General features: G+C 43.6%; 2 protein-coding genes across 4 annotated transcripts; one reads left to right on the forward strand and one right to left on the reverse strand.

The window, feature by feature from the left end:
• Positions 1 to 8,336: 8,336 nt before the first annotated feature.
• On the reverse strand, positions 8,337 to 11,396 carry LOC127185609 (protein ARMCX6-like). Of its 3 annotated transcripts, none has more exons than XM_051142047.1 (4): positions 11,281 to 11,396; positions 10,903 to 10,979; positions 10,481 to 10,563; positions 8,337 to 10,161 (listed from the first exon to the last, which is right to left on the reverse strand). In XM_051142047.1, the coding sequence occupies exon 4, from the start codon at positions 10,014 to 10,016 to the stop codon at positions 9,111 to 9,113; it is 906 nt and encodes a 301-aa protein (XP_050998004.1). In that variant the 5' UTR covers positions 10,017 to 10,161; positions 10,481 to 10,563; positions 10,903 to 10,979; positions 11,281 to 11,396; the 3' UTR covers positions 8,337 to 9,110. The 3 variants fall into 3 exon arrangements, with proteins under 3 accessions (XP_050998004.1, XP_050998006.1, XP_050998005.1); XM_051142049.1 differs by having other exon boundaries at positions 10,877 to 10,979; XM_051142048.1 differs by lacking the exon at positions 10,903 to 10,979.
• A 6,537-nt stretch (positions 11,397 to 17,933) lies between these two features.
• Positions 17,934 to 20,241, forward strand: Armcx3 (armadillo repeat containing X-linked 3). The gene is made up of 2 exons (XM_051141202.1): positions 17,934 to 18,091; positions 18,412 to 20,241. The coding sequence occupies exon 2, from the start codon at positions 18,559 to 18,561 to the stop codon at positions 19,696 to 19,698; it is 1,140 nt and encodes a 379-aa protein (XP_050997159.1). The 5' UTR covers positions 17,934 to 18,091; positions 18,412 to 18,558; the 3' UTR covers positions 19,699 to 20,241.
• The last annotated feature ends 234 nt before the right edge of the window (positions 20,242 to 20,475 follow it).

Consider the following 20,475-nt stretch of genomic DNA (forward strand, 5'->3'; position numbering starts at 1 on the left):
ACTAAGCATCCTTTATTTCCACTTGATAGCTATGGCAATTTTAGCTAGAAGAAAGCAGCTCCAGTCTGATCTGCCACCTGACTCTAGCCATGTTAGGTGACTTCAGGCAATAACAACAGAACTACCAAGGTAAGCCTAGCACAAACTACTGATCCATAAACTAAAAAGCAATTAAGATGACTGCTCAATGCCACCGAGTTTTGGAGTGGTTCTTATGCAGCAATAGAGAAGAGATACACCAAACAAAGTCGTGCTGTTCCCACAGTGCAGCTAATTAAGGCAGAGAGTAAGTTCTGAACTTGATGGAATATAAAAGAAAATAATCCTTTTAGCCTTGAGTATGAGAACAATTTTTCTAAGTGTCATAATACCCTTGACCTTGGTGCTTAGAAGATTTCCAAGCAACAACTGTATGCTGAACTAAAACAAAAGCCAAACTCAGGCATCCCTAGGATTTAACCATGTCACATAGGATGGGGGCAGATTTCAGAAACTCCTAAATTACTCAGAAGGATGCGGGTAAATATTCCTAAGATAAAATGCATTCATGGTTCTCTGCGGCTGAGAGACTCAAAGGCTTAGCAACACTGGAAATCGCTCTGTCAAGAGAACGGAAGCTGACATAGCTATTCTGATAACAGATAAAGTTGATTTAAAGTTAAAATTAATCAGAAAAGATAATGAAGGTCACTATATATTAACAAAGGGTACAGTTCATCAAGAAGTTATAACGGGCTGAGAGAGATGGCCCAGTGGTTAAAAGCATGCACTGTTTTTGTAGCAAGCCTAAGTTCAATTCATAGCACCCATGTTAGGAGTCTCATGGCTTCCTGTAACTCTAGCTGGAGAAAATCTGACACCTTTTTCTAGCCTCCATGGGCACCTATACTCATTTATATTTACCCATTTCTCTTCCAACTCACACACATAGAAATAATTAAAAATAAAATTTCTTTTAAAAATATTATAACAATTATAATATATATGCACCAAATTTTGAGGCCCATAACTCTACCATAGTGAAAAGACGGCCTACAAAATAGGAGGGGGGGGGGATGCCAACCATGTGTCAAATAAGAATTTCACATGTAGACATGCTTGCATATCCATGTTTATTTCACTACTCATTCACATTGGTTAAGGAATGGAACTGTGCATAGTAAGATGTCTCAGTGGGGACTCTTTCGCCTGCTCTTGGAACCCTTTTCCACCTCCTGGGTTGCCTCATCCAGCCTTGCTATGAGTGTTTATGCTTAGTCTTATTGCTTCTTGTTTTGCTGTGTTCCGTTGACATCACTGGGAGGCCTGCTCTTTTGTGAAAGGAAATGGAGGAAAGGGGAAGGTGAGGGGATGGGAAGAGTGGAGGGAAGGGGAGTCTGCAATCAGGATGTATTGTATAAGAGAAGAATAAACAAACATAAAAAATGGCTCAGTAGGTAAAGGCACTTGTTACCAAGCACAATTACCTTAGTTTCATCCCCAGGACTCAGGAGGTAGAAGGACAGAATCAACTCCCACAAGTTGTTCTCTGACTGAAACATGAATTTTGTAGCATACACACACACACATGTACACACAAAATTACTTAAACATTTTAAATGAAGCTGGGCGTGGTGGCACATGCCTGTAATCCCAGCACTCGTGAGGCAGAGGCAGGCAGATTGCTGTGAGTTCGAGTTCAAGGCCAGCCTGGTCTGTAAACTGAGTCCAGGACAACCAAGGATACACAGAGAAAACCTGTCTTGAAAAACAAAAAAAAAAAAAAAAAAAAAGAAAGAAAGAAAGAAAGAAATTTAAAGAAGGGGGAAGTGGGAGGGAGGGAAGAATAGGAGGAAACAAGGGAAGGGCTAACAATCGAGATGTAATACGAATAAATTAATAAAATTTAAAAAAAAGAAATTTAAATGAAGTAGAACTATCCTAAATTTCTATCTTATGATTTTTTTTCCAAGAGAAGAAAAGGAATAAGCCTTCCATTTTACCGTAGGAAAGACTTTACTTGTCTAGGAATTAGCAAAAGGCATAACTTAGAATAAAAAAAAAATTATACCCAATATACAATCGTATGAGTTTTTCCCTAAATTTCTATCAACTGTAGAGTGATTAAAAAAGATGTGGTGCATATATAAAACAGAATTTATTCAGTATGCTGATGGGTTTTTATGTCAACTGAACACAGACTGAGTCATTTGGGAAGAAGTAACCTCAACTAAAAACATTCCCTGCCCCAGATTATTCTGTTGGCATGTCTGTGATGCATTTTTATTGACTGATGATTTGTGCCAAAGGGTCCAGCTCACTGTGCATGGTGATACCCCTGAGCTGGTGGTTCTGGGCACTATAAGAAAGCAGATGGAGTAAGCCATGAAGAACAATCCTCCACGGCCTCTGCATTAGACTCTGTTTCCCAAGTTCCTACCTTGTTAGAGTTTCTGCTGTAAAGTCCTTCAGTGATGGACTGTGATGTGAAACTGTAAGCTAAAGTAAACCATTTCCTTCTGAAATTGCTTTTGGTCATAGTGTCTTATCACAGCAATAGAAACCCTAAGTATATACAGTTTATAATGGAAAATAAAAATCACTACATTTATAGGAAAATTGATGGAAATTATGCTAAGCAAGATAATCAAGACTCAGGAACACAAATATGTATTTTCTTCTATTTGCAAAATGTGTATTTAAATGTGCATGTGTGTCTGTCTGTGAATGTTGGTGTTCACTTACGAAGACTGAAAGAGGACCACAAGAAGGGAGTAAGTAACCTTAAGCAGGAAAGGGCAAATGAAGACAATGGACTATGTCATGAATGCAAAAAGGGAGAATATTTTGATGGAGTAGGAGACCAGCCTGAGGGAACAAGAAGGCATGAAAGTAGGAAGTGGGGGAAGTGACAAGTAAGAATAAAGTATCATGACATTCATGTGTGGAAATGGAATAATGAAATACATTATTTGTATGCTAACCTAAAAAAATAAATTAAACGGTTAAAAATACTTGTCACTTGTATGATTGAACAAAATTAACACAAACATCAAGAATAGGATACAGGGATAAATGATGGTAGTACAAATGAAAAAGTACATCTCACCTTAATAGAGGAAGGTGTAAGTGTAAGTGAGTTTGGGCATTTTTTTAAAGGACATCTCAGCAAGTGGGTTACTCAACTTCACAACTTGTACTTGCCACACAAGCATGAGTGCCAGAGTTCTGACCCCCTAGAATTCATGTAAAAGGTAGGCAGGCATGGTGGCCACCTCTAATCTCAGATTTCAAGAAGCAGAGACAGGGGATTCCTGGGACAAGCTAGATAGAGTATTCGCAATTGGCAAGCTCTAGGGCCAGCACGATCCCCCTGCCTCACCCAATAAAGTGAAGGACAATGAACTAAGGCACCCAATGTCAAGTTCAGGCCTGCACATGTACATGTACATGCACTTGAACATACATGTGCCTACACACATAGGCAACACCCTCCACAACTATTAATCTTTGGCGCCATGACTGTCCTACGTACTACAGCATCTTTAGTTTATAGCCACAAGAAGTCAATAACATCCTTTCTCCATTTTGTGAAAACTAAAAAACACACCCAGACACTAGCAAATGTCTCCCTGTAGGAGCAAAACGACCAACAATTGAGAACTATCGCACCAGAAGGACTCCAATAAGTTCAGAAAAGTTGAAACTCCAGAAAGGAGTTTCCTTCAATATTGTTTAGCATATCTTATACTTTTATCCTTGAAAAACCAATACAGATTTATCAACACTATTTCAAGTTTGTCAACTATTTCATGCCAAGTCAGAATTTCAAATTGAGCAGTGGACAACGAAAGCGAGAAGAAAACACACTTAAGATTCTGTGCTGCCAGGAAAAGAGAAATTCAATACTAAACAAAATAAGTTCTATTCCTATGTTTTTAGTGTTTAATATACAGCAGGCAACACAGGAAAAAAATCAGGAAATATAATGGAGTATGATAACTTCCATGAAAATTAAGATAGGAAAAATACTTCATAAAATTGCAGTGGGTGGTTTAAGCACTTTTGATGTCATCTTTCTTGCTTTTAGTTTCAAGCACAGGAAGAAGCTGTTGTGATCACCTTTGTTCCTGTACCTGTGGTAAGAAAGCTCAGGAAGACTGGCAGAAAATACGGAGGTGTTTGCCTTTTAGAGCATAAATAGAAATTCTGCCCAAACGAAGCCTCTCCGCATACTGGGCTGACTCCATCACAGTGTCTCCGTAGGTTTGTAAATTGGTTTTACGCTTGACAGTCTGTTCAGTTAATTTTCCAGAACTTCTCAAGCTGCACTCTCTGAGTCAGCTACTAGATAACCACAGGGGCTTGAAAATGAGTGGAAGTTTGTACCTTTCATAAAAATAATGAAAAAAAAAACAGCAATAACAACAAAACAAAACCAAGAGGCACGCACAAAATTAACAACAGAAGCTGGATGCTCTCTGTTGGGTTACAAGAAACAGAATAAATTAGGCTAAATATGACATTAGAAACACATCATATTTTTGGAAAGTAATCTATCCCCTTGATAGCTTCTGACTAGCAGGACTAAAAAGACTACATTTGCATAGCTTGAGAGCTACCTCTCAAAGATACTTAGTATCAAGAAAAACAACTCTGGCCAGGCATGGTGGCAGCACGCCTTTAATCCCAGCACTCGGGAGGCAGAGGCAGATGGATCGCTGTGAGTTCAAGGCCAGCCTGGTCTACAAAGCAAGTCCAGGACAGCCAAGGCTACACAGAGAGACCCTGTCTTGAAAAACCAAAGAAAGAGAAAGAGAAGTTAATGCAACAAAAGACCATTCGGCTAATAAATATCAAGATATTTGTGTAATGGGATGAGGAATGGTAAAGTTATTCACACACTGTTAAGTGTATGTGCTCGTCTGCACATGCCCCAAATGTGTATGTATGCTCACTGTGTCTCTGAAATAACGCACAAGACTATACACAGCATTGGCTCTCGTTCGGAAGAACTGAATATTGCCACGAGAATGGAAATGGGAGTATTTTGAGGTATAACACTTTATTTGGGGACGTTTGAGCCATTAGATCAGATACATACTTGGTATACCTAGAGCAAATGAGGACATTCTGGCGATTTGGACCATTGAACCAAGGCACCCCAGAGATCTAGACTTCCAAACTAATCTCAAGCTGGGAGAAGGAAAAGGCTGAATGAAGTCTGATGTCGGGGGGGGGGGGGGGGGGGGGAGTTCACAAAGCGCTCGATTTGCCGGGACCACCTTACAAGAGAGACTGGACTCCAGACAATGGTGGGACAGTCCTTGGAGCACACTTTGACTAGGATTGCTTTCTATTTAAATCTGCAAGACCCTGAAGAAAGATTGGGCAGTAGGAGATCCTGTAGGTCTCTTTGTCACTCTTCCCAATGTGCCCACTCCTGTTTCTCCTTTTCATTATTAATCTGTTTCTGCTTTTCATTATTAATGTTTCTGCTTTTCATTATTAATTTGCCTCTTTTAATTCGCTATTTAGGATGGGTGGGCAAGCCTAGCTTTTTAGGGCTGCCAGGACAGAGGCTGCCACCCTAATACCTGTAACAAATGGATTGCCTATTTAAACAAAAAACACCTTTGAATATAAAAATGCAATGGAAGGAACTCTTTGATCTGTTGTTGCCTTGTTTGTGTCATGGCACATGATATGTTTGATACATGTTTTGCAGTTTGCTCATCCCACATACAATTCTTTTTGTTTTGGTCCCCTAAAGACTGAGAGAAACATATAGGGCAATATCCTGATTGCCAACTTGGCCCCCAGTACCTTTGCTCATTCTCATTATTTATCATCAAGCTTAAGTAATTGAAATAACAATCTTACATAAAAAGAAGCAAAACATTGCCTGTATATCAGTCAGAACTTTGAGTTCTCAAAAGTAACTTTTAAAATCCATATGCTATCAATTGGGAGTTCTCCTAACTTACCAAACCTGCCCTAACTGAAACTGGCCTTGGCACTCTTTTATTAGAGACATGTATTTTCTACATATCACAGATAGTAAGAATTCAGCATTTAAAGAGATTTTCTACCAAAGAGGAACTTTATGGATAGGAGAGAGGTCACAAAAGGAAAAACAGCCAATCTCATGTCTTCTGCCTCATGTGAATTCCCAGGTGGAAGCCTTAATGAATGTCGGCATTACATGTGTCCATACATGATCCCGAAAACTGAAGAGTATAATGGCAAGTTTTTCTAGGGCCAGAGACACAAGCTGCAAAACTACAAAGCCCAGCACAGGCCACCTCAAGCTGCAAGATAAGGCCGATGAGTGCTTTTACATCCCGCCCTTACCTCCAGTCCCATGCATAGTCAAGAAGTTGCATCTACTCTCCAAATGAAGGGCCTGGATAATATTCTGGATACAACGTTACATTTTTGACAGTTGGTATCAGTGAAACAGAAATACTTATTCTAGAGAAGATTTGTGACCCAGTTATTTGGAACGCTTACTTGGGACGATGTAAACCATCCAGTTTCCACTCCTTCATTCACAATCACACCATCGTCACCACATATATGTAAGAACAAAGAACAATCGAATATTGGTAGCTAGACTAATGGAAGAGCTTGCCAGTGCTTTAAAAAGAGGATGAATCAGTAAACCAGAAGAACTAGCTCAGGTTACTCCACTGCCAGCAAAGTTTGGTGGAGAGAAAATCCACAAGTACAGTGAAAGGGTCTTTAAGGAGAGCTGTGTGCTTCTGGGGAAAAGAAGACTTGCAAAACAACTGTACCAAATGATTCTTTGTAACCACTTCCTTCCTCGCAGAGAGTGTCCATTTGGCCATCTCCATTTTTCACTTGCTGTTCCCATGAATAATAATAATAAAAAAAAAAGCCAAATGTATAGAATTCAAAGTAGGGCTGGAGAGATGGCTCAGAGGTTAAGAGCGCTGTCTGTTCTTTCAGAAGTCCTGAGTTCAATTCTCAGCAACCATGTGGTGGCTCACAGACATCTGTAATTTGATCTGATGCCCTCTTCAGGCCTGCAGGTGTACAGGCAGATAGAGCACTCGTATACATAAAAATACATTTAAAAATACTTAAAAAAAAAAAAGAAGTCAAAGTAACAATATTAGAGAACACATTAAAAATGTCAACAGAGAGGGCTGGATAGATGGCTCAGAGATTAAGAGCACTGTATTCTCTTCCAAAGGTCCTGCATTCAATTTGCGGAAACTACATGGTGGCTCACAACCATCTGTAATGAGATCTGGTGCCCTCTCCTGGCACACAGGCATACATGCAGGCAGAACACTGCATACATAATAAAAATAAATAAATCTTTAAAAAAGACAAAAAATGTCAACAGAGAAAACAAGATGTATTTATAAGTGCACTGGTCTCTTTTTTCGCCCAGGGAAGTCATTTCCTCAAAATTGCATTATCCTTGTTGCAGCTGCATGTCTGCAATCCAGCCCAAGTTTCCAGGGAATGGAGTGGAGGAGCCTCAAAGCACAACAATCCCGAGGGACAACAGGTGTGTGTGTGGGGGGGGGGGCGGCGTCGGCGTCATAATGAGTGTGGAGAAATGGTGCCTTCTGGCACCACACACAACGGACCTCTGGAGATGCAGCTCCCTCAAAAACTGGAAGGCAGTCTGCAGCAAGTGCATATGACAGCAGACAGTTCAGGCCAGGGTACAGCTCTGTAGACCTGGGGTGGCAAGGGCAGCACTGATGTTCTAGCTCAGTGATTGTGGTGGGAAAGCCCAGCAGCAGACAGGGAGTTCCTAGATGCTCCACATCTAGGAAGGGCTAGGGAAGAAAGGAGCTTCCCCCGCCACCCCCCTCCCAAAGTGAAGCAGCTGCCAACCCTTTCATCCTCCCAGAAGGCAGTCCTTGGGCTCTTGAGGAAGGAAGGAAGCGGGCAGGAAGTGCTTTTGCCAGCATCCTAGGGGGACAAATAGAAGGAAGCAGAGCTAGCAAGGTAGTAATCCTTACTAGGAGAATTCTTCATGGGGCTGGGCACAGTGGGGTGACACAGCCATTGTGGAGGTACACAGTTAAATGCCATGGACTCAGGCTTCCAGCCCAAGGAGTTCCAGGTCAGCCTGGTCTACAGAGCAAGTCCTGGACAGCCAAGATAACATAAAGAAACCTTGTCTCAAAAAAAAAAAAAAAAAAAGACCTTCCTATGCTGGGGGAGGGAGAGGACAAGGGGAGCCGGGACTGGTGCCTGCTTCAAGGGTGTTGTCCTCTTTGGTTCTGGTTCTCTACACACACCTTCCACCTACCCTACCCTCACCCCTCCCCTGAGCCCTTTCTTGAAGCTCGCTTCTCCTGAGCACAGCAGTTCTTTTCTGCCCCTGTCTCCTGTGGACACTGCTGAGGGCGTCTCTCAGGGAGCAAGGCCCCAGACAGCTGGACTCTCTGGTGCATTTTGTCTCCTCCCTGTTTATGCAGAGCGCAAACTCAAAGAGGAGGCATGTGCCCCTTTTTAATTTTCTTGCCGATCAAAGCACACAAGTTTATTGATGATACACACTGGTGGTGGAGGGAGGGCAGTTGAGAGTAAGAGGGTCAGTCAGTACAATGGACAGGAGGGGAGTGCATTTCGATTAACATGCTAGCCATCCTTCAGCTAGTGTAGAAAAGAGGAAAGGGGAAATACTTCAACCTAAGCAGCGGCAGGCACGTGCTCGGCAAAGGCTCCCATATGGGTGTAATTTCTGCTAAGTGGTCCCGCTTAGACAGGGAGATCACCACAGGCAACAGCAGCACTCATGGCGTTGCGATTTGATGTTCTGTTAGTCATCCCCAGCTAGCGGCCACCGGCATCGTTTTACCCTTTAACTGCATGAAGAAGGCTGCAAGGGAGCAGCAATTTACAGTGCACTTTGCCTGCAGACCACAAAACCCAGAAGTTGCCCACAGCTCTGTGGGAGCCCTGCCCAGCCAAGGAGCCTGTGGTCCTCCATTGAGAGACTGGGAGGAACTTTCACCCAGGGAGGAGCTGACAGGCTAAGGCTGCATCCTGGGTGGCACCCACTGCAGCTTCTTTGCCCTCAAGTAAACTGCTCGGGCTCTGGATGGGTTCAGTCTCGTCATTGTGTTTGAGACAGCCACTTAAGGGGAGATGGCTTCCACAAGCATCTCTTTGCTCCCACTTCTGATAAAGAGGCACGTGGATGAGAATGGCATTTGGGCAGCCAGCGCTTCCCCAGCCACCACTGGCTTTTCAGACAAACTCATCAGCGGTTCCAAACCCTGAGCCTTTGCCCATCCACTTCCCTCGGGTATCAAAGGAAACTTCAGGTCTGAAACGGACTTGGCAAGCATGTTATTAATAGCTGTCATGCTTATTAGCAGGTTTAATCCGGCCTGCTGCAGAAATGACTCGCAGCAACGTAACACCGTCTCCCGACACACTTCATCGATGTACATCTTAATCAGGCCCTGATTTTCAATACTGGTGCTTGGGATTTCGGGGACACACAAAGCCTTCTCCCCCACAGCAGGCTGGGGGGTGAGGCTCCTGTTGTCAACCACTGAGAGGCTGGCCAGATGCCTTCTGACACTGTGGCTAAGGGAAAAGCCAGCACTTGTGGGCTCAGTGGACATTTTTTCCCTTTGGATGGCACCATACTTGGTCGGGCCAAGAGCATAATTGAAGGATTTAAAACTTTCAACACCCCATGTGTTTTTGTGTTCATAAGGGAATGGCCGCTGTTTTATTGGGTGTGCTCGATTTGCCTTTCCACCACCTGACCGTCTGTCCTCAGTCCCACCTGGGGCCCCAGGTTCATCCCAGTCACCATCGTCACTCCAGGGTCGAGCCATGGCTGTGAAATCAAACCAAATGTCTGCCTCCTCTTCATCCAGATCCTGCTCATCATCCCATTCATCTTCCTCCTCGTCCTCCAGTTCGTTACCCTCATTTCTTCCCATGGCCAGTTTGTACATGCAGTAGCAGGCACCAGCCCCAATCATCAGTCCTGCTGCCATCCAACCCATTTCCCGGGCCCGACCCATGCTTATAGAGGTATGAGCCTTGTGGTCAGAAAGAAGAGGGTCTCTCTTCACCTGATTGAAGAGAACTTTCAGGGTTTGTGTGAATAATGGTGCAGGCTAGTAATCTTCAGCCTCTCTTGGGCCTGCTGTGATTCTTGTGATGAATCTAAGGGCGAGAGAAATAGCATCAGGGCTCTGAGCTGTGACTGAATTAGTATCTGCCCAGACAGGTAGGAGTTCGAATTCTCATTGAGAAAGTTGGTTTGTTGGGGGATGATTTCACTGTTCATTTCTGTCTTTCCATATCTACCCCCCAGGATCTACTTTTATGCTTCCAGGATTCTCAAGGATAGTCCGGCAGATGAGACTGTTATGTGATAGGAAGGCAGGTGAAAGGGTCATCTCACTCTCATGCAGTCTCCTTTACCACCCACCTGCTTTCTCTCCTCCTCCTCCCCACCCCAAAACATGGCATGTCTGCTTACCAACCTCTACAAAAATCAAGTGAATTCCTTTTTCTTCTCGTGTCTTCTGCTGTATTCCCTGCACAGTGATAGGTGGACGGAGCCTGGCAGAAGGACAAGCAAAAAGCGATGTAGACAGCAATAGAGAACTGAAAGTGTAGTTGGACAGGTCTAACTACACCTATGGGTGTTTTTCCCGAATTCTGAATTTTTGAGTAAAAATTATTTCTCCCACCCTCCGGACTTTGCTAACGAGGGCCTCCCCGCCCCCTTCTCGTCCGCCATTTCCCCAGCAAAGGCCGCCACACCCCTTTCCCTGCACCGAAATGGGAGGGGGTGTGGAGAAAGAAGGGGCCAGGAGAGGGCGACTCGGACTTGGTCCGCAAAGATCCCAGCCTCCCCCCCCCCCCACACTACCTTCTTAGGTTCGGGATGAATCCCACCTTCAAACCTGCAGCAAGGTTTCAACCAAAGCCGTTTGCTCCTTTTCTATGCAAGGCTTGAGAAGAGACCTACAGACCTGAACACAGACAGGGGACCGAGGGGACAGAGTGCTTGGTGGACTGACCAGCACCCTGGACATGCTGCCCGGATTGTGGATGCTTTCTTTGCTTGTATTTGGTGCAACCGCCTTCACCCCCCCACACCCCAACCTGAAGCCTGCCACTTCTCCTTACTAAAAGAACCGAGGGTGGGATGCGGGTCGGGGTATAGGTATTTAAAAAGTAGGTGAGAAAGGGACATAGCCCCTTTCTAACTTGGACGTGCAGTGCTCTTGGCCCTCTCCCACCCCCATCATCTTCCAAGTAGCGTCCACCGACCTGTATGGTCCTAGCGAGTTTCCTTCTCCTTCACGCGCCTGCAGAGTAATAGGGGGTTGGTACCCAGTCTGAGGCGACTAACAGGACTTCGGCTCTAGGCGGCTCTTGGTCACGTGACAGCCACGTCACCAGCGAGCTCTAGCCCCCAATTTCCACTCCCACAAGCAGTGCGGCAGGCGCCGGTAGGCTCCGTACCTCCCCCAATACTTGGGGCCCTGTTCGTCTTTTTCTCTGTAACAATATCAGAAACCAGAACTTATCGTTTCTCTATAATGTTTGAGTTTGACTTTCTCAAATTACCGTGCATTCACACTTTGTTGGGGAAAATGTTTCATCCTTTCGTTGGTTTTCAAACTCCTGCAATCCCTTTAATTTTTTTCTCTCTCTCTGTTTTCAGGCTCTGCAGCAGAATTGGAGAGAGAGAGAGAGAGAGAGAGCAGAAAAGAAAAGGCAGATAGAGAAATTTGTATTAACACTTTTGATTCAATTCTGTTTTATTTCATCTCTCCTATTTGATAGGCTATTATTTTGTAATCATCAGTCAAAATTAAGCGATTTCTACTTGGATAGATAAACAAATTCTAATCTTTAAAAAAGTATGTTTAAAAATAGATTTTCCATCTAATAGTGAGACCTCATTGATTTGGCAAAGTTATTTGTACAACGTTGAAAATATTTTCTTCTAAATAGCAGCTTTAAAATAGCATCTTGCCATTTTAAAACATAACCTTACGAAGTAAACCAACATGCTTTCAATATGATCAATGAAATATACATTTGTGGTGAGGTCAATGTTCAAGTTTTGATCATTTTAAATGAGCGAGCCATTTATTTGCCTCTTTATCCTAAGTGAATTCACAGGTGTCAGGTGATTGAGATCTTATACAAAGTTCAATAACGAGCCTTACTCAAAAGATAGATTTTATGCAGACATCAACTTAGGTTTTAGACTTTACAAATTAGTAACGTCACAGATTACCCACTTTTCATTCGAAGAAATTTAAACTCTGTTCTTGGGTTTCATGATGCAACCTATAAACCACCCTGAAATTAGAGAACTCTGTTATTCCATTGACGAGAGTTATACTTAAGAGGTGGAGACTTCATATCAGCATAAGAGTAGCGAGGCCTCCTCAGTTCTGCCATTCATGTCCTACATCACTAGATGAATGGTGAGTCTTCAGCATTTTCCAGTGACAATGGGGTCTGTGAATGACTGTAGATTATTAGAACATGGGTGGCAACAGTTTTTTCCCTCCCATAGGTAGAAGAACAAAGTGTAGGATCCCAAGTAATCAGTCCCCAGGAGAAAAAGACCTTCTCATTCACTGCCTTCCCTAGTAACTTCAGTGTACCATTTTCACAAACCCCTCAGAACTCAGGGACAAAATATGCAGGAGTCTGTCCCCAGGCACCACCTGTTCACTGTTGGGAGTAATGCTCTAAATATAGACGCCCCCCCCCCCCCAGGCTGCCTCTTTCTTAGAATGTTGAAATTTGAGCCAGCCAGAAGCCTTCCCTGTGAAGGGCCTCTGTGTGGAGGAGGCCCTTGTGGGAGGTGAGCCAGGGAGTCCACAACGCCTTGCTGGCAGAAATCGGGAGCACATCATTGCTCCGGACTCTCCCTAACAACTAGACATACTTACCAATATCGTACCCCATTTTCTCTATCACCTCTCCACTTCATTTGTTTTGCCACTATGCTCTTATGCTGTCTTTTTTTTTTTTTTATGATTAGTTAGCTTACTTAGACAACTGAATTCTGCCTCTGAAAGTTTAGGAACAGAATCCTCAGGGTCAACTGTGCTTTTAGCTTTTGGCTGCTATGAACTTACACAGGACACTCTTGTTATTTTGAATATATACCTTTAGAAGAACTAAGAAGTATGCAGAGGGTATTAGGCTTATTAAGGCAGGGGATTTGGCTCTGCAATGTGAACTCATTTTCACAACATTTTGTCAGGTTTCAAGACCAAAAGCTTCACAGCTACCTCTCCTCCTTGCTAAACAAAACAAAACAAACAAAAAAACCCTCTCTTCTCCCCCTTGGTATGTCATCCAGTCCTTTCAGGGTTATAGAAGAGAAGAAAAAACCCATCATTCTCTCAGTTTATCAGGACTGGTTTTGATCCACTCCCCATTTAAACCATAAACACCAGGAGCATGAACCTTCAGTTATTTGGTTTTGTCACTTTAATTTATAGTTCTTACCAGCAAACACAGGGGCTATGATTTAAAAACCACTTTGTTCTCCATCATGTGCACTCACAAATACCTTTTAAAGGACAAATCCGACATCTGATACTCCATCTTAAAAGTGAAAAAGGAAAATGGCTTAAGCAAGTCCCCCTGAGAAGTCTGTGTAATGTTTTCAGAGCCTGTAAGAAACAAACAAACAAACAAAAAAGCCTGAAAAGTCACTGCCCAAGGAAACCTTTTAGTGGGCACATAGAATACATAACTTATAAAGTATCTGACTATAAAAATGGACCAGTGGTTGGTAACACTATAGATTGTGGAGGGAGACAAAAAAGAAGGTTGGCATTTGAAAAGCTATAGTGCTTGTGATGCTGTGTTGCCTGATGTATTGTATCTTAGTTAAGGTTGTCGTATTGCCATCAGCCTACCCAAATCTGGTTAGCGCAGAGAACAAATGCTGAAGTGTAAGGTCAGCTTTCAGGTGTCTAGGGAAAAGGAACCGATAGATGATTGTTTCACATACCATAAGTTCACAGATCTCATATTTTATCTCTAGATTAAACTTTTAGCAAAAGAGTTTCTGTTTGGTGTGCTTTGGGCATAGTGTCCATCTATTTGCCAAGGAAATACAGAGGACATTAAATGCGTAACACACTCCTCTCTTTTTAGCATGGAATGCAAATTGTTTGAAATGGTGATTTACTTTGTAAATTTTGACTTTATTTTTAATTCATGTGTATATGTGGGTCCCTCTCTTTTGTATGGCACCACGTTCAGTAGAGGTAAGAAGAGGGGGTCCGATCCTTAGAACTGAAGTTACAGGCAATTGTGAGACACCCCATGTGGATGCTAGAAACTGAACTTGAGTTCTCTGCAAGACAAGTATTCCTAAACACTTAGCCACATCTCCAGTCCTAATGTATAGTGCCCTTTCATTATTTTGTATAATAAACCTTTGCTTAACTGTCACTGAGATGCTGGGAACCTGCCTACCACTACATGCCTTAGTCATAATTCCTACATTACCCGGTCACTAGAAAGGTGCAGTATAGAATGGTACTGCATAATGTTGCCCATTAAACCAAGGCCGCTTGGCTTCCCTGACAGGATTCCATAGAGTGGCATATATAGTTCAAACTGTTGTCTTGAATGTTGCCCCAGATTCTGTCTGTAAAGAGAGAGCAGTTGCTTCTGTCAATGATAGATTCTCATTCAAGGACACACACACACACACACACACACACACACACACACACACACACACACACACTCACACATCAAGATCTGAATGTTCAAACTCATCAGTCTGTATTTTTTCCCTGTTAAGTAGGCTCCAGTGAAAGTTACATTTCAACAGAAGTATCAACTGAATACTTTACCTTGAGAGATGCAAGGGTCAGGGAGTAAAAGGGGTTTCTCTGTGTCTTACCTGCTTATTCTCATCCTTCGAATAAGCTACTACTTGAGAAGTCACAGCTTCCAGAGATTGCTCGATGAACTGAGAGTCAGAGCAATGGCATTCCTTTATCTTAAGAAGTGACTTTTAGCCGAGGAAGTCTGAAGTATTCTTATACATTGTTGGGATGAATTTGCTAAGGATGAAATGATCCCTTCACCTTAACCAGAGTTTTCCTTTCTTCCAGTCAGTGCTTGCATGGGAACTATCAGCATTTTCCTCTGAAGCCCTTTTTGCACGTGAATACATCTCTGTTTTGGACATGATCTTTCTAGAAATACAGAGCCAGGTAGTTGATTTGGCCCAGTTTTCTAAATTCAAAATCACCTCTCAATTCTGCTTTCTAGAAGCGACAGTGATAAAATAAAATTTCCTGGAGATTAGCTTCTTCCTAAGCTCTCTGGACTATTGATTTACTCCCATGTTTTCTGTGGATCTTGAAAGTTTTACTCAGATACCTACCTTGTATCTAAACTACTAGGAAATTTCTCACTGAAGAGCTCCTGGTTTGGAAAGCTGCATTACACTCTGTATTATGTTATTTGTTTTTGTACTATGTATTAAGTTAACCTTGTTTGGCGGCCAGTGTCTGAAAATCAAACCTGGTTAACGTAAACAATGAAAGAATGTAATTACTTTATTCCCTTTTCTGTTTTTGAAAGTTAAAATTGCAAGTGAATTCTTGTGCTCATCAAGCTAATCAGTGTGATGATTTCCCACTAATTGCTGGATATCAAGTTCAGTCAAGTTTGCCTTGGTCTTTGTGTTCCTGGAATACTATTTCATTTGCAGATGCTGTTCTCTGTTTGTACCCCAGGATATTTCCTACTGTTCTTTGTATAGCATTTGTAAATCAGTGTGTGTACCTTTTTATCTTACAGATTTACTTTACTCCTTAATCTTTCCTGTTGCTGGTTTTAGAAAGCCCAAGCCTCCTCCCTGGGTAGCAGGGTGAAGTGTGCCCTTCAGAGCCTGTTGCTTAGTCAGAAGATTTACATATTCTCAGGCAGGCTGGTTAGTTCATTCAAGTTGTGCTATGTTCATTCAGCTGTGTTATGTGATAGGCCCCAGAAGACATTAAAATTCCTTTGAGTAAAGTGGGTAACCCTTTTCAACAAGTGAGACAGTGGCACTTTTAGAGACCATTACCCAACACTGATCTCCCACCTCTGTCCTTATTCTTCCTCTGTGGAAATATATGTTTGTATCTTTTCCCTCATAAGTAGAATGCAGGCTGTGAGGAGGGAAGCCAAGGGGAAAATAACCAAAAAAGTATTAAGAAAGAAAAAGATACACTCCCATTCCATGTTTCCTTTTCTGGTGACTTATTCGTTTCAGGTCTAGGACTATATTTCAGAGGAAATGGTAGATATTCAGAGCTGGGAGGAGGGGAAGTAGAGGGAGAAGCTGCTGTCCCAGGAGTCAGGGAAGGAAGAGTCAATTTAAAAAAAAGTACAAGTGGCCATTAGCCCCAGGGGAGGATGCTGTCCTGTTTTGGTAATTGGAGGAAGGGAAACACAACTAGAGGAAGATGGGATTAGCCGCAAAGAAGAAAGAGTAGCAAGGCCTAGTATGGGGGAGGGAAAAGAGGGGGGCGGGTCCTTTTCTGCCGCACTGCTGGTGGGAGGGGAAAGTGGGGATCCGACTTGGTGGATGACGTCGCTCTCACGTGATCAAGAGCTGACGTGTGCAGAAGTCCTTCTTGTCCTGGTCGTTGTTCCCGTCTGAGTACCAGCTCCCTATTACCCTGAGGGCGGGCGGGCCTGCAGCCGAGGAAAGAAGGAGGCGGAAAAGAAATTGTCTCAGATCCCTGCAGGTCAGTGCCTGGGATATTCCATAAAGTGGGGGTGGTGGAGGGTAGAGGGCGGAGGCCGTCGCAGGAACGGAGGCGCCGCCGTCGTCTCTTCCACTTGCCACCCTCTTTCCAAGATATATGTCCCGCTCGCAGCCCACTTCGATGCTGCCAAACAGTGAGTAGGGGGCGTTGGGCAGGCGACCAGAAATCAGGAGATGGGAATCTGCTGCAAGCTGAGGCCCGCAATCCGGAAAGGGAGCTGTGGCCTGGGTGTTGGCCCCTGGTCCACCAGAACTGGGCGGGAGGGGGAAAAACTAGATATGGGGTCCCGGCGTTGTGGGGTACAGTGTGATGTGTCGGCCAAACCTCTGAGCCAGCGGGTATCGGGCGGGAAACCTTTAACAACCAGGCCTCCGAATTAGGAAAGAGTTTTATTCTCTGGGGACTAGTCCGTCCACCAAGCACTCAGTAGCGACTGTTTCCCAGTCTTTCTGCCTGTGGTGGTGCCTTCCATGGATCTGTGTCTAAGTGGGTCCAAGCCTCTCCCGGGTGGTCAGTCTTTCCATAGGTTGCTGTACAACGCCAGGCAAGAGAAAAGGAAGGAAATTAACCAGCTCGGTGAAGGTCGAGTTGAAGGTAAGACCATCTGGGGACCCTAGGAGCGGCAGGGGTAGAAAAGAGGGGAAAACCAGAAAAGGTAATTTAGGTTTACATTTGAGTCTAAATGTGTTTCTCACACTCCTCGAACTGTGGAGAAATGGCGTGCGCACTCCTTCTTCTCTCTCTCTCTCTCTCTCTCTCTCTCTCTCTCTCTCTCTCTCTCTCTCTCTCTCTCTCCCACACACCGTGTGTGTGTGCACTCGTGGAAGTGGGGGCGGGGGACGGTAGGGAAACCCATCAGATAGTTTGTTCGTAATCCTTCTCCCTCAACAACACTTAGTGTCCATGTTTTCCATCTGTCATCCTGCAGGTCTGCTGTAGCAGGTGGCACTGCTTGAAATAAGGGAGGAACTTTCCCGATCAGTAGAGGTTAGTGTGGGCGCGGGGGCGGCCTGGAATGGGGGAGGGGTTAGAAAGCTGCTTGGGTTTGGCCAGGCTAACTTGATCCTACTCTGCTTTCTTATGTCCACCCATTTTAGACTAGGGAGGGGGCTGAGCGTGTGCACAGTTTGGATGGCACAGTGAGGTTTAACACAAATCTGACGACCTGGATGGTAAATTAGGAAAGCATCAAATATACAGTCGGTGCATCAAGCCCTCGTCTTTTTCACTGTTTCTGGTTCTCTGCAGATCAGAAAGATTGTTGGGCGTGGTATACCTCACAAGAAAGGAAGAAAGGGAACACTGCTTGTTTCCAGGAGGTTAGTGCAAGGGTGCTTATCCCATGTGGTACTATAGGAGCTTGTGACTGATGAAAACCCAGCAGAATCTGTGGATGCCATTGTCTTTATGCTTAGAGGCAAGAGTGAACTGGGGGGTGGGCTGGGGGGGGGAGGCATGTAAGGAGAGAGTGAAATGAGGGAGATAGAGGTTTTTGTTTTTTGTTTTTTGTTTTGTCAATTATCTGCATTCCCTATCCAGCATTCAATTACTACTTTCTTGCCTCGCTGTGCGTTTGTCTGCATGGAGCGACACAAAGAAAAGAGAAAGCCAAATGCTTTTTTTCTTCTTCCGTTTCTAGGTTTACCTCCAGAACCAGTTATTGTGGCCTTGAAGAAGTGACTGAAGAAGATCACTCTCCACAGGCCTGCTGCACTCAGGCTCGAAACCCTCTTTCCCTATCTTGACTGACTATTTCTTGGTCCCTGCTGTTGTCAGGGACGGTTGCATGGGCTACGCCAGGAAAGTAGGCTGGGTGACTGCAGGCCTGGTGATTGGCGCCGGAGCCTGCTATTGCATTTACAGACTGACCCGAGGAAGAAAGCAGAACAAGGAGAACATGGCTGAGGGTGGCTCTGCTGATGTGGATGATGCTGGGGACTGTTCTGGGGCCAGGTATAACGACTGGTCTGATGATGATGACGACAGCAATGAGAGCAAGAGTATAGTTTGGTACCCACCCTGGGCCCGGATTGGCACTGAAGCAGGGACCAGAGCTAGAGCCAGGGCAAGAGCCAGGGCTACCAGGGCTCGGAGAGCTGTCCAGAAAAGGGCTTCTCCTAATTCAGATGATACTGTTTTGTCCCCTCAAGAGTTACAAAAAGTACTTTGTTTGGTTGAAATGTCCGAAAAGCCTTATATTCTTGAAGCAGCTTTAATTGCTTTGGGCAACAATGCTGCTTATGCGTTTAACAGAGATATTATTCGTGATTTGGGGGGTCTCCCAATTGTTGCAAAGATTCTCAATACTCGAGATCCCATTGTTAAGGAAAAGGCTTTAATTGTCCTAAATAACCTGAGTGTGAATGCTGAAAATCAGCGCAGGCTTAAGATATACATGAATCAAGTGTGTGATGACACGATCACTTCTCGATTGAACTCATCTGTGCAGCTGGCTGGACTCAGATTGCTTACAAACATGACTGTTACTAATGAGTATCAGTACATCCTTGCTAACTCCATTTCAGACTTTTTCCGCTTATTTTCAGCAGGAAATGAAGAAACCAAACTTCAGGTTTTGAAACTCCTTTTGAATCTGGCTGAGAATCCAGCCATGACTAGAGAACTGCTCAGGGCTCAGGTGCCATCTTCCCTGGGCTCCCTCTTTAATAAGAAGGAGAATAAAGAAGTTATTCTTAAACTTCTGATCATTTTTGAGAACATCAGTGACAATTTCCAGTGGGAAGAAAATGAGCCTGCTCAGAATCACTTTAGTGAGGGGTCACTTTTTTTCTTTTTAAAAGAATTTCAAGTGTGTGCCGATAAAGTTCTGGGAATACAAAGCCACCATGATTTTCTAGTGAAAGTGAAAATTGGAAAGCTTGCGGCCAAACTGACTGAGCGTATGTTCCCAGTGAGCCAGGAATAGCTTGGTAGCTTTGTAGTGTAGCAGCAGCATACCTGGTAAGCTATTCTTTTTCTCTGCCTTGTTTATACGGCAAAGGAACCCTTTCAGCTGCCAGTTTTGAATAAGGAATACCATACTGTATCATGGATGCTGATATTTAACCAAGTTTGTCTTCAGGGTTAAGTTGAATGAATGACTATCACTACTTGTTCAGAAAACATGTTTGCTGCCTTTTATCTTGTTGCCAAGATTGGAATATTTTTATTGTTTTCCTCTGCATAAGTGACAGTGAACCAATTCATCCTAAGAAGGCTCCTTTCTGTCATTTTTATTCATTTTTATTTGTGCATCATCAATAAACTTTTATGTTAATGCTGGAAAGAAACAACAGAAGAAGAAAGAAACTAGCCTGTCCTTTGGTTTATGATCTAGTTGTAGAGATAAGAAACAGACAAACAAAAACCTAAAAAACAAAAACAAAAACAAACCCAACAACCTGAGATTATCTGGGGCATACATTCTGTCAGATCTGTGCCTTCAAAACATAGATAGAGAGGCAAAGACTTTGGTTAAAGCTTCAAGGAGGACAGAGCCATTGAAAGGGAGTCCTGAATGGGGCAAGGAAGTTGCATTCCATGACACCAGAGTTGAGGGGAAATGATGTGAGGAGAAACCTTATGGTAGTCAAAACAGCCTTCTTAGAGTGTGGAGAATAGCATTAAAGAAACCTAGAAAACTATGAAGCCCATTACACAAGGCTTCTTGGATGTATTTTAACTAGAAAAGAATTGAGGTCAA

This window comes from Acomys russatus, chromosome X, assembly GCF_903995435.1.
Source record: "Acomys russatus chromosome X, mAcoRus1.1, whole genome shotgun sequence".
Lineage (NCBI taxonomy): Eukaryota > Metazoa > Chordata > Mammalia > Rodentia > Muridae > Acomys > Acomys russatus.